Source organism: Rhinolophus sinicus, chromosome 14 (assembly GCF_057876585.1).
Source record: "Rhinolophus sinicus isolate RSI-liver-muscle chromosome 14, RSI-T2T, whole genome shotgun sequence".
NCBI classification, from domain to species: domain Eukaryota; kingdom Metazoa; phylum Chordata; class Mammalia; order Chiroptera; family Rhinolophidae; genus Rhinolophus; species Rhinolophus sinicus.
In genome coordinates, this window is record NC_142514.1 from 66,914,610 (window position 1) to 66,928,543 (window position 13,934).

The 13,934-nt window shown below is 36.8% G+C and overlaps 1 protein-coding gene across 4 annotated transcripts in view; it reads right to left on the reverse strand.

The window, feature by feature from the left end:
* The window catches only part of KYAT3 (kynurenine aminotransferase 3), a 63,149-nt gene that overhangs the window by 39,028 nt on the left and 10,187 nt on the right, over nt 1-13,934 (reverse strand). For all 4 annotated transcript variants that reach the window (XM_088791275.1, XM_088791276.1, XM_088791278.1 and 1 more), the window contains exons 3-5: nt 3,512-3,570; nt 2,780-2,924; nt 138-287 (exon numbers count right to left, since the gene is read on the reverse strand). In XM_088791275.1, coding sequence (XP_088647401.1) covers nt 138-287; nt 2,780-2,924; nt 3,512-3,570 — 354 coding nt within the window. The remainder of the gene's footprint in view (nt 1-137; nt 288-2,779; nt 2,925-3,511; nt 3,571-13,934) is intronic.

The window sequence follows — 13,934 nt, forward strand, 5'->3', positions numbered from 1 at the left end:
GGATTTGTGAACTTTACTACATTACACTTCAAAAATAATTAAAAATAAAAAAGAGCGTAAAATAAGTAAAAGATTGAAAGTAGCACAAAATGACAATGATGAATATATGTATAAGTCGACGATGTTAACGCACTTACTTCATCTCCCTCATCAATTAATCCTTGAATAGCATTAAAAAGAGATCCATATGCTCCTACTGTCACAAGGATTTCTTTATTTGGATCGATTTGTTTTTGATACAACTTTCCATATAGGCAGGAGAGAGCTTTCACAAGTGACGGATGACCCTGTTGAATAAAAAGGAAGAAAAAAGCCTTGAATTATGGGACCTACTTCTTTGAGGTAATTTGACTGTAAAATGTAAGAATTTTTAAAATTTGGGTTTTATAATTATCCAAAGAAAAGTAGCATTTTTAATTGGCAATAAACTAAACAGAATTTTTTCCTACCTTCAGAGGGTTCCTATATGAATGGTCATGAAGACTTGTTAATGATTAAAAAATTCCTATTAAATGATTGATTTTAGAATACAAAATTTCAAGGTATTTGCTTTGAATAAAAATGGACTTCAACACGAAATATATTTTGGACAGTACATTTTGATAGTATTTAGATCACATTTAAGTACTTTATTTGGACAGTAATTAAATTATATTGAATAGAGTTGGATAGTTTTCCCAGTTAAAATCAGCCATAAAACCTGCATTAACCATATACACTTGGAGTCTCTTCTTTTAAGTTGCTGGATGTTATCCAACCAATGGATTACTGAGAGAAGGAAAAAACAAATTCACCAAAGAAACACACAGTAGTGTTGATGTGATAGCAAATGTTAGGAAGAAATGGAACATTACCACCATTGACAGCCAAGACAGCAGAAGGGATCTAGGAGAACAACTTTCACACGAGGAATGAGGGGCTTGTAAAGGCACAGAGTCTGAGATGTGGGGAGGCCTTGAATAGCTCCTTCTCAATCTTCTCTTCCATGTTCTGTTCCCTTCTCTCCTTCTCTTTCTTTTACTTCCCTATCACCCTCCTTGTCTTTTTTGGTATTGAAATATATATGCTTTTGGGGAAACTACCTTGATTTTCTGTCACTTGCGAGTGAATGTCCAAGGGCAGGTCATGTGCCTTTGTTTGCAAAGCACCTGGGCTCTGGAGGAATAAACTGGGTCAGGATGCAGGCGAAGAGAGAGGCTGGTTGGATATAGCCCAGGTTTGTGTGGTAAAAGGCTCTTAGGTTCCTCCTAAGTTGTCCACCCCAGTTCATAGGAAGAAAAGGAGGCATTTTATTTTTCTTTTGTCAAAGATGCACTTATTTACCTCTTTTTCATTCCTTTCAGAATATTGGCTAGTATCTCCCAGCCCTTTACTGAATTAAAATCAATAAAAACAAAGCTGCAGCACGTTTTTATATTTTGAAATTAGAAGATTATAATATTAGACACACTGGTTATAATTAATAATAGAGGTCAGGACAGGACATAGCCAGTAAAAAAAAAAAAGCAAGAGAAAACGACCACGTAAAATCAAGCTCAAGAAATATACATGAATTGTGAAAGGAGCAAGAGAAGGTTGTCACCACTCCTAGAAATCCAAAATTTCTTTTGAATTTCATTTTAATACCAGCTCTAACAAATTCTAGCAAAGGGTGATCTAAAAGCAATTATAAACACTAAACACCTTTTCTTAGAATAAGGGTATGTGTTTTAAAATTTTTTTAATTACAAAAATAATTCGTGCTTCACATAATTAAACTAGGCAAAGACGTGTGAAAAACATAATTTCTCTTCAACATTACCTCCTTTCCATTCCTGAGGTGACCAATGTCTTAAGCTGGTGATAGTGCAACACCATTCTCAGTGCTTACACCAATATAAAAACACGTATACATACACACTCACATATATTTACAAAAACTGGAAAAGATGTAAATGAATGGGCATGGTTATGTTCTAATCAAATTTTATTTACAAAATCAGGAGTAGGTCAGATTCAGCCGCAGGTCAGTGCTTCAAAAACTCTGCTATGAATCAATTTAGGGAGACCTGTCATCTGAACAATATTTAGCCTTCCAATCCAGGAACATCATATTAGCACTCCATTCATTTAGGTATTATTTAATTTCTCTTTAGCAATGTATCATAGTTTTTAGTGTACAAATTTTACATATATTTTAAAAGTTCAGTTCTAAATATTTTATGTTCTTGGATGCTATTGCAAATGGTGTGTAAAAATTTTTTACTTTCCAATTGTTCCTTTTTAGTCTACAAAAATACAACCGTATTTGTATATTGGTCTTTGTATATTGGTGTATGCAACCTTGCTCAATTCACTTCGTAGTTTGTGGTAGTTTTTTGGTAGAATCTAGGAAATTTCTGGATATCCTGGGCATTTAATCACAGAAGGATGGGCTGAGGTAGAGTCGAAGAAAGGAACTAGTTAGAAATAGAGGATTTTCATTAAGAGCCCAGTGCCGAGGCTTTAGAAGTGTTAATGGGAAAGAAACATATGTCTCAAGAAAATCTTCTTCCTCCCTTGTTGCCACAGGACCATTCCAGAACAACAGTAAAGGAAGAGCCAAGGCAGGACTGTGGAGGGGCTGGAAGTAGGGACGGGCCATCCCAGGAGACAAGGGCAAGGGTGAGGGTTCCTCTGGTTCTCAGGATGGAACGGTTGGTCCCAGAAAGCTGATAACATAGAAGTGACAGAAGTCCATGCATACACAATACAATACAGAACACAAGCTCATGTCCCACACGGCAATTCCTGCACTTACGAAGCCTCGTGTATACTGATTCAGGCTATCAATTGCTGCAATCTTCGATAATTCTTCCTTTACATATAGAGGCGGTGATATATCTGGAAGGCCTTGGCCAAGATTCACGACAGAGGGGTCTGCAGCCAACTTGGTAAATTCAATCCTAAGATTAAAAAAAATACTAATATTAATCACACTATAATTGCAAAGTTAACTTTTATTATGAAATTGAAAAAAAAGACCTAGTTTAGTTTAACAGACTAAAAAAAAAAAAAAAAGGAGATTCCCCCCAAAATTTTACCATCTATAAAATGATTTCACTTAATAAAATGATGGCTGAATTAATGAACTCAATGTTTCTTACAAATCTCAATTCCATGATACCCATATTTTAATCATATATACATTTTTTTCTCAATCACACCAGCCATTGTTAGGTTATCTTATCAACTATTAGAGAGTAAAGCTCATAAGAAAAGTTCATGGATTAGAAGGTAAGTTCTATGAGGAGATCAACCGAATTTGTCTTTTCTCGGCCTATTTCCAGTGCCTAGCAAAGGGCTTGAGACATTTGTGAAACGAGTAAATCAGTGTATAGATCATTAACTTCCATTTCCATTTAATGGATAAATTAAAATAAGTTGATTTATTTATAGACTGTAGCTAAGGCTAAAAATTCCCAAGTAAGGATATAAAAATGTGTAAGAAAAAAAATTCACGAGATTATTATTGTTCATTTAAGGTACTCACCACACATTACTATCAAGGCCTTCGATTCGTTTTGCATTTTTAAATTTCAAGGACATTTTCTGAAAGACATAAATATTAAAAGGGTTTTTAAAGTTCTTTAATCAAAATCCAAAGATGCCAGCAAATCATGGGAAACTCTTTTCCCTATTGTCAACCTGGAAAAACAGCACCGTAAAGATAAATGCTAGACTCTAATAAAAATTCTGAAGAGGAATTCATCTCCCACCTACTGGCCTACGGAATGCTTTTTCTTATGAACTTTTGATGTTTATCTTCTCACATAAGAACCAAAATATCATCCTTGCCTAAGAAAATAAAACCAATTTAAAAACCTGAAGTGTACCAAAGAGAATGATGATACTAAAAAAAGGCAGTTAAAAAGTATCTTGAGTCTGAAGACCATTTTAGGCAAGATGTACTAACAGTTTCACAAGTTTCTTGTATGCCATACAGGAAGCACTCAACAAATGGTTTTTAGACTACTTAATAAGGGGTTTCAATTAATAATAATAACAACAACAACAATAATAAAGCTAACGTTATTGAGTACTGGGTATGTCCCAGGCACTGTTCTAAGTGTTTTACATAATTAACTCATTAATATTCACAACAATTCTATGTAGTGATTCTATTATTAGGCATAATTTACATATGAGGAAAGTGAGGTACAGGGAGGATAAGACCACATAACTTTACACACCTGCCCAACTTCATAAAAGATAGTTACATTCAAACCCAAACAGAGGCACCTCAGCATTTGAACCCAGGCAGTCTGATTCCAGAATACATAGTACTCAGAACTATTTCCATGTACTATCTTTTACATAACAAGACCTTCTAAAAAATATTAGAATGCTACCTCTTTAAAAAAGTATATTAGACATTAGATTAGTTCTCCTTAACATCATGCAAGCTAGGGCTGTCGTAGGAAAATATTAAAAGTTAAAATTATAGGACAGCATACAATTTTTTAGTTCTTTAGATTCTAGAATTAAGTTTATACTATCTCTCAAAAGCACTGAATGAGCTTTTGAGTTCATTGTTCACATGCTGCTGGAAATAAAAAAAAAAATGATTGGCAGCATATTTACAAAGATTTTCCTAATAGAATATTAAAGTAATTTTAATTCAATCTGGAAGGAAGATAATGATAATGGTTATTAAATAGACCATTGTTCTCATTTTATTCCCAATAATGGAACCAAGAAAAAAATACCTTTTTACTTTCATATTTTTAATCTTTGAAGCTCCAATGAAGTCAGTCACATGTAAATTCCCAGAGGTTCATGTGCCTTCCAGAATAGCATTATAATTAAGCACCCACCTGAACATGCTGCTATTCTAGAGACTATAATTATAAAACTAAAAAGTCCCAGAATGATAGATAGAAAAAGATAAACAATTGTCCTTTGCCATCTCTAAAAAATGTTTAAAACTTAATGATTCATTCAGTATGTGACTACAGATTCATACACAAAAAAGTGAGCTCAGTCTACATTACATAATTTAGACACAAAGTCCAATTTTACTTAAAACATTTAGCCAATTGAGGTCAAACACATTTTCAGATTTAATTTTCTTTAAAATTTGTGGCTAGAACAGCCTCCTCTCACTACTTTCCCCGCTTCTGCTCCTTCTCAACTCTATGCCTCACCGATTGCAATATTTCAAATAGTCTGTCTTCTCTCACTCCTGTAGCTCCATATGTGACCATTCCCTCTACCCAAACTAGTCTTTCTATGCTTCTCAACCTCTTTTTCATCACTGCATCCCCACCCCCGAAGGAGACTTTTTAGACGTTTGTTCTAATCATCTCCCGCATTTGTTCTCCCATTAAATATTAAGGAATAAGATTTTGTTGGACAACGTTAAGCTTTGTCATAAAACATTGTAATAACTAAGGTTTATTTCACCTGCCAAGCAGCAATTTTCTTCCCCTTTAGGGCAATAAAGTCCCTGTTGAGAATACATGTTCTGGACTTGATCTAATCCCTGGTCCCCACCACCCTGTCTCTGCATTTCGCTAATTCCTATCCCACCTGCCACCTTCAGTCCTCAAGTTAGACTTCATTTCCTCCAGAGAGCCTTTTCTGATTCCCTAAGTCAAGCTAAGGTGCTCCTCCTATATGGTCCGATTGCAGGGAGTACTTTCCAGCATTTCCTACATACCATTGTAATTCTTCTGTTTACTTGCATTGTTCCTTAGACTGTAAGCTCTATTGACAATTGCTAGCTTGTTCACTGATGTATCCTTATGAATTTGGTGTCTGTAGAGAAACAGAACCAATAAGATGTGCATATATATAATGATCTATTTTAAGGAATTAGCTTATGTGATTTTTAGGGGCTGGCAAGTTCAAAAGCTGCAGAGCAATCCAGCAAGCCGGAGACCCAAGGAAGAGCTGATGTTGGAGCTTGTGTCTGAAGGCCATCTGGAGGCAGAATTCCTTCTTGCTGGGAGGTAGGGGGCCCTCAGTGTTTTGTCTCTTAAGGCCATCAACTGAATGGATCAGGTCCACCACATTATGGAGGGTAATTTGCTTTACTTAAAGTCTACTGGCTTCAATGTTAATCTCATCTGAAAAATACCTTCAGAGACATCTGAACTGGTGTTTGACCAAATATCTGGGTACCATGGCCAATTTGACACATAAAATTAATCGTCACAGTGTTCAACACATAGTAATATGCCTAGCACACAGCAAGTTTTCAACAAATATCTAAGCAATTTAATTTTCTTAAAAACCCACATACTAGGAATGAATTTACGGTGTCAGTTAGATCAAGTTACGTACTTAGTGTCAGTCAGCTTATGCCTCAGTAAGAAATTACCCCAAAATCTTGATGGCTTAAAAAACATAAAGGATTATTTTTTCCCCATGCTATATATCCACTGAAGGTCACCTGCTGCTCTGTCCCACGTCACTGTCACTCTGAGACATAGGCTGATGAAATAGCCTGTATGAGGAATATTGTCAGTTTCATAGCAGAAGGAAAAAAATCTTAGAAATTTCTGCTTTGATATAAACCCATCGCTTCTACTTACATTTTATTGGCCAAAGCAATTTCATGACTCACCCTGACACCAACATGGCAGAAATGAAGTCTGGAGGTATAATGAGACTGGTGTTGAATTGACAAAATTCATATGTTGAAGTCTTAACACCCGCTACCTTAGAAGGTGAACTTATTTGGAAATAAGTTCATTGCAGATGTCATAAGTTGAGATCATTAGGGTGGGCTCTACCCCAATATGACTGAGGTCCTTAGGAAACGGGGAAATCTGGAGACAGCCTGGTATACACGGAGAACGCCACATGAAGATGAGGCAGAGACTGACATGACGCTTCTACAAGTCAAGGAACGCCAAAGATTGCCCACAAACCACCAGAAGCTACAGGAGAGCCATGGAACAGACTCTCCCTCAGAAAGAACCAACCCTGCCAACACCTTGATCTTGGACTTGTAGCCTCAAACCTCTGAGGTAACACATTTTTGTTGCTTAAACCACTTTGTCTGCAGTACTTTGTTAAAGCAGCCTGAAGAAACTAATACAGTGGTGAAAATGTGGAAAACAACTCACAGTGTCCAAAGACATCAACCTCTAGCAGTAGGTGCAAATACTCACAAATTTCCAGAGTAGATATAGTATTAGTAATAGAAATTAAAAGAAACCTGGAATTCTGTGGGGAATTAAGCATGAGCCCTAGGTATACAATGGAACATCTATAATTTTTGGACTAGCTAACTCCATGAGGTGGCTTCTGCTCCCAGTGGATTAATACTTGGTATACATATACTGTTCTGTTGTAAGTACAAACTGATAGTGAAATAATCAGCATCTTTTTTTTTTTTTTTTTTTTTTTTTTTTAAGGCTGAATATGCAGTTCTATAGAATGACCGCTAGGTGCCACTCTTAGCAGAGATGAGAAAAGGTTTACTTTATTAAGTCTTTAAAATGTTTACTGCAGTGACGCTGGAACAAGGAAAGTTTGGAAAGAAAAAAAAAGTTACCCATTCCCCTAAGGTCTGAGCACAGTAAAGTTTCAACTGTATATATTTTGAGGACTCTGCTTGTAAGACCTGATGCATTCAGGTGGGCTCGAACAGGTGTAGAAAGTTCCCAAAATGGTGGGTTGAAGCTGGGGATATCAAGGCTGTTGATATCACAGTTGATATCCATGAGTCAAGTGTCGGAAAGATAAAGAGTGCAAGAAAATATCAGAAACAGAAATAACAGCTAATGGCTGGAGAGGTGAAGGTGAGAATCAGGCATGAGAAACAGATGGACTCAAGAATTTCAAGACTAGGCTGGAGCAGAAAGTGTGTCCAAGCATAACTGGCACCGCTTTAATGTGGTGCCTGGCTGCCGGGGTAACCAAAACATCTATTATCTTTCAGCTCTATGAATTAGGCATTTGTAATTATAGATGCAACAATTTATGCTTCATATGTATATATATATATTTTTTCATATATATATATAACCAAAAAAATGTATATACATGAGTTGTATTCATCTTTTGTTATTGGTATATATTGAGTATTACAATTTTAATACAGTATTTTCCTTTCTTAAAATGCGTATACATTTTTTTGGCACCCTCTGTATACATAAAGTTTGATGTTCCAAAAACCACAGTGATGACACTTAGTATCTTTTCCTTTATTCCTTAGCACTTATACTACTTCCTAAATGTCTTTTTTGTTTAAGTACAAATCTATGGGGGGGGGGGGAAACAAATGTATACAAGTTATACAAGTGGACACTTTTGTCAACCTTGCTTAAGCAGTAGTTCACTGTAATCAGAAGCGTCTGGATGCTGATGGTAACCACTTTGAGCACCTCTTGTAATTGCAGAAATCAAACATGACTTGTATTCATCTTTTGTTATCAGTACATATTAAGTATTACAATTTTAATACAGTTTTTTCCTTCCTTAAAATGTGTATCCATTTTTTTGGCACCTTCTGTATTTTAAAAAGAAACTGTATGAATCTTTTCCTTTGCAAAGGTAATTTATTGACACAGTATCAGTTTTTTGAGAGTCTGCTAGAAATTTGTTAGTTCCCCAACCTGACTAAAAAGAAACTTTATTATACTCCTTCTTAGCTATGAGGATGAGAAACAGACTAGTGCCTGGATGCCTTTGAAGCTCCAAAGCTGTATTAATCAGATCTCTTAGTTGCACAGACAGAAACTCAACCTGAAACAATTTAGATGAAAAGAGGAATTTATTAGAAAGCTCATGTCAGGAAGGAAAGAGGTACACCCGGGTTCAAGGGTAACTGAAAGCAGAAACCTGAACCTCACCAGGGCTCTGTTCCTCTATGTTTCTACCCAGTCTCCGTCTGCTGCTTTACTCCACAGGAGATGAAACAATCATACCTCCCAATTTCAGCACCATAAAGGGACTGAGAGTGGCTTTTTCTGGTTCTGATTTCAAAAATTCTAGCAAAGAGCTCTGAATGGTCAGCCTTGGGTAATGAACAGTGGCATTTCCTCAACCATTTAAAAGTACTATATTAACATGGCTATTAGGGCTATGATGAAAAGATATTAGAGAAAGCAGTGTAGGGCAAGATCGTGAGGTATAGAGATGCAGTCAAATGATGATGACTTTTTTTTTTTTTTTTTGATGATGTCTTTTTGATGTGCTCACTATTCAATCAAAAAACGGTACAGACCTGACTCCACAATCCCCGGCCCTTCCAGATGTGCTTCCTGAGCTAGAACTTGTCAATGCCTCTGGATGATGTTTCTATAAATATACCACATAGTTGAAACCCATGGTTGGAATGAGGAAAAAAGTATCTTCTGGAAAAACAGGAGGAAATATTGTCCTTAGAAGGAGGGAGGGGTTTCAGGCCACATCAGTCTGTTCAGTCCATCTAAATGGGAATTCTGATAGGGAGCATAGTGTAGACACCCCACCTGCACAGCAGAGTTGAAGGTTTGGAGCTCATCTTCTATTGCTGGACAGAGAGCCAGGGGGAGGAGATAACTGGGAACCAAATTCTTAGGCAGGGGTGGAATTAAGTTTCCTCTTATATGCTGTCTCATTGATTGCTAGTGAATGCAATCTCACGTCTCCCTTACATTCCACCACACTGGCTTTAATTCACTCATGCAACAAATAGTTATTGAATACCTATTATGCACAAAGCACTCTTCTGCTTGGGATATGTCGGTGAGCAAAAGAGACCAAGATTCTCTATTGTCATTGGGCCTTTTTTTCTTTCTATACCTTATATTTAAGGTTCGTTCCCATCTGTCATAGATTATATCACTCTATATAATTATATACCTCTCCTTTTCAGGAGGAGTGACTTTGAGATTGGCCATGTAATGTGCTCTGGTCAATGGATTGTGACTGAACGCTACACATTACTACACAAGGGAGCAACTTTAAATGCTGTTATATGGTTTGGCTCAGCCTCTAGTTCTTCCCTCCTCTATTATGAGGAGACCATGTCTAGATACGGGCTACTCCTTTAGCCTGAATCCTGGAATAAAGACACACAGAGGAGAGCTGCAACCTGGAGCAAAGCCACAACTGACTTTACATGTGAGTGAGAGTGAAATGTTTACTGATATAAGAAGATAAGATTTTGTGGTTTCTGTTTCTGCAGCAGAGCTGAATGATATAAGAGCCTTTGCAATTGCTGTGTCCTCTGCCTGGAATGCTCTTCTCTTAGATCTTCACATGGCTGGCTCCTTATGTCATTCCATTCACTATCCTCTCTACTCACATAGAACCCCCTCAGAGAGGGCTTCCAAAACTATGTGTCCTAATATTACCCACCCCCCTCTCTCCCACTAGTACCACCTAAAATTTTTGCATATTTCTCCATTTAATTTTCTTATGACATTCACTACTGTTTGGAAGTATTTAGTTTTACTTGTTAATTACGTCTCTCTCACTGAAATGAAAACCTCAGAAAACGAGGACCTGGCTTGTTCGGTACTTTATCTCTAATAGCTAAAATGGTGTATGGCAGGGAATGTGTTCAAAAACTTTTTCCGAATGAATGAAGGAAACCCTACCTTTTATATATCCTCATTTTGAATTACTTCAATGGCATACTGCCTTTAAGCCATCATTTTCAGTGCTCCAGAGCTATGTACTTAAAACACAGAGTAGGGGATGCTGCTATCTTGTGCTAAAACCTTCAGTGATTCTCAATCTGTAAACTGTAATTCCAATTCCAACCTGGTACTCAATGCCCTTAATTCATTTCCAGTCTTTGCGCCCACCATGCCGTCCCCTCATATACAGTGATTCAGTGGCATAGGACCACTTGCCATTCTCTAATTGCATCCAGTATGTTTCTGTTTCCCAAGCTTTTACTCTCATGTTCTTTTCTCTGTTTGATATGATCTCATCCATAATCCCCATTGTGGCAGGCTCAGAAATGACCTCCCCAAAGCTATCGCATCCTAATGCCTGGAATCTGTAAATGTTACCTTATATGGCAATATATATCCTTATATCCTTGCAGATGTGATTAAATTAAGGGTCTTGAGATGGGGAGATAATTTTGGACTATACAGATGGGCCCTAAATTTAATGACAGGTGTACTTATGAGAGGGAGATTAGACACACACAGAGGAGAGGGCCACGTGGAGGTGGAGCAGAGAGAGATTTGAAGATGATGGCCATGAAGATTAGAGCGAGGTGGCCATAAGCCAAGGAACACCAGCAGCCACCAGGAGCTGGAAGAGGCAAGGAATGAATTCTCCCCTAGAGCCCCTGGAGGGAGTGTCGTCATGCCGACACCTTGATTTTGACCCAGTGATACCAATTTTGGATTCTGGCCTTCAGAACTGTACGAGAATACACTTCTGTTGTATTAAGCCATCAGGTTGGTGTGGTAATTTGTCATAGCAACCACAGAAAAGTAAGATATCCACCTCTTTAGTATTTAAATACAATCTACCTGATAAGATATATCTTAGATCGAACGTCTAAGAAATATGTTCAGATTCTCAGTTATAATTAATCTTTTCTTTCCCTAGTCTCCCTCTAGACCTCTTTCCTTATACTAATCATAATTTCTATGGTATATATATATATACATGTCTGTTTTCTTAATGAACTGTTTTCTAAAAGTTCATTTAGAACATAAACTTTGTCTCATTTCTTATATTTTTCAAATTACCTAGAAGAAAGGTATATGTATATCTGTGTGTGTATCTGTATCTTTATATTCATAGTATTAGATTCTCAGTAAAATATATTTAACAAAATAATTTTGCTTAGGGACATACAGTTAGTGATTAAAAACATTAACAGTATGACTAAAGAAAATTACTAAACACTTCCAAAGTACACTTCATTATCAGTAAATTGGAGAGAAAAAGAGTGCTTACAATAGAGGTCAGTTATAAGGATTGAATCACATATCATGTAAAGCACGTAGTGTAGTAGCAATGGTGAACGCTCAAAAATGCTTATTATTTGACTTTAAAAATCTATAAAATCTGTTATGATATTGTAGGAAATCAGAAGATGTCACCCCAAAATATACTACTTTGATAGAAGGATCATTTTGAATCAAAGGCAATTGACAAGAAGCAGACACAAGAAACACTCTTTACCAAGAAGAAGGGCAGGACAATTCTTAACCACCAGAGACAATTCTAGACTCTTATCAGCCAAGATAGCACCAGAGGAATCTACATGATAGATCTTATTAAAACAACCCTTACCTTCCATTCCTCAGCCCCTTTTCCTTTGTCTCGTCAATTCTCTACAAATTTATTATTCTTTGTTGAGAGGCCACTACCCACTCCTTTGAGTTACTCCTCACTGAGTTGTCCTGTGTGTATGCACCAGGCCTGTGTTAATAGTAAATAATAATAATAAAACTGTTTCACTCTTGTTAATCTAATTTGCAGGGCCTCAACCAGAAAATACCCAAAAAGGTGTATTTTTTCCTTCCCTACAATATCATTCAGTGGCTCAAATATCTCTTAAATAGTTACCAGGTGAGCCACAGAATGGGAGAAAGTATTTACAACATTGACGTCTTACAAAAGACTTATTTAGGATCTATAAAGAACTTTTACCACTCAATAAGATGGCAAACAATCCAGTTAGCAATGGGTACAAGATTTGACAGCCACTTCACAGAAGATTAGGAACGGCCAAAAAGCACATAATAAATGCTCAGCATCATCAGTCATCAGAGAAATGCAAATTCAAACCACAATGAGGTACCACTAGATGCCCATCAGAATGGCTAAAAGTATGGATCGTGCGTGTTGGCAAGGATGTGGGGCAGCTGGAACTCCTACAACCCTGGTGGGAACGTGAAATGATACAACCAACTTGGACAACTGCTTAGAAGTTACTTTAAAAATTAAACATACATCTACCACACAGCCCCACCATCCCACTGTTAGGTAATTATTACCCAAGAGAAATGGAAACCTATGTCCACACAATGGCTTGTACACAAGTGTTCGTAACAGCTTGATTCACAATAGCCACAAACTGGAAACAATCCAAAAGTCCATCAATAGGTGAATGGAGAAACAAATAATGGTAGTGTACCATGTAATGGGATACTACTCAGCAATAAAAAGGAATGAATTACCCACAACATGAATGAACTGCAAACTCTTTACGCATGTGAGAGAAACCATAAACAAGCATATATATGACACGATCCTATTTATATAAAATAATTTTTAAAAAAGCAAACTAATCTGTGGTGATGAAGAGGGATGGATAGACCGCAAAGGAACATTAAGAATGTTTTAGGGGTGATGGGAATGTGCTGTGGGTTGATTGCAGGGGTGGTTTCACGGCATATACATCTTCAAATAATCAAGAGTTATATACTCCAAATAGATGCAGTTTATTGTTCCCTGATGAAGGTGATTTTAAAAAGCTGCCAGGGTAGTTTGTTATAAAAGAACTAAAGATGCTCTTAAACACAATCTAGTAATTACTCTCATTGGTATTTACCCAAAGGAGTTGAAAAACTAATGTCCATATAAAATCCTGTACATGGATGATTATAGCAGCTTTATTCCTAACTTCCAAAACTTGGAAGCAACCAAGATATCCTTCTGCAGGTGAATCAATACATAAACTGCGGTCCATCCAGACAATGGAATACTATTCAGTGCTAAAAAGAAATGAGCTATCAAGTAAATAAAAGACATGGGAGGAAACTTAAAGGCAAATCATGGAGACTGTAAAAAGATCAGTGGTTTCCAGGGCTCGTGTGGGGGGAGGGAAGGGAGAAGGAATGAATAGGCAGAAGAAAAGATTTTTAGGGCAGTGAAACTCTTTCTTTATGATACTAGAAAGGTGGATTCATGTCATTATACATTTGTCTAAATGCATTGTACATATGTACATCAAGGGTGAACTGTAAACAATGGACATTGGGAGATAATGATGTATC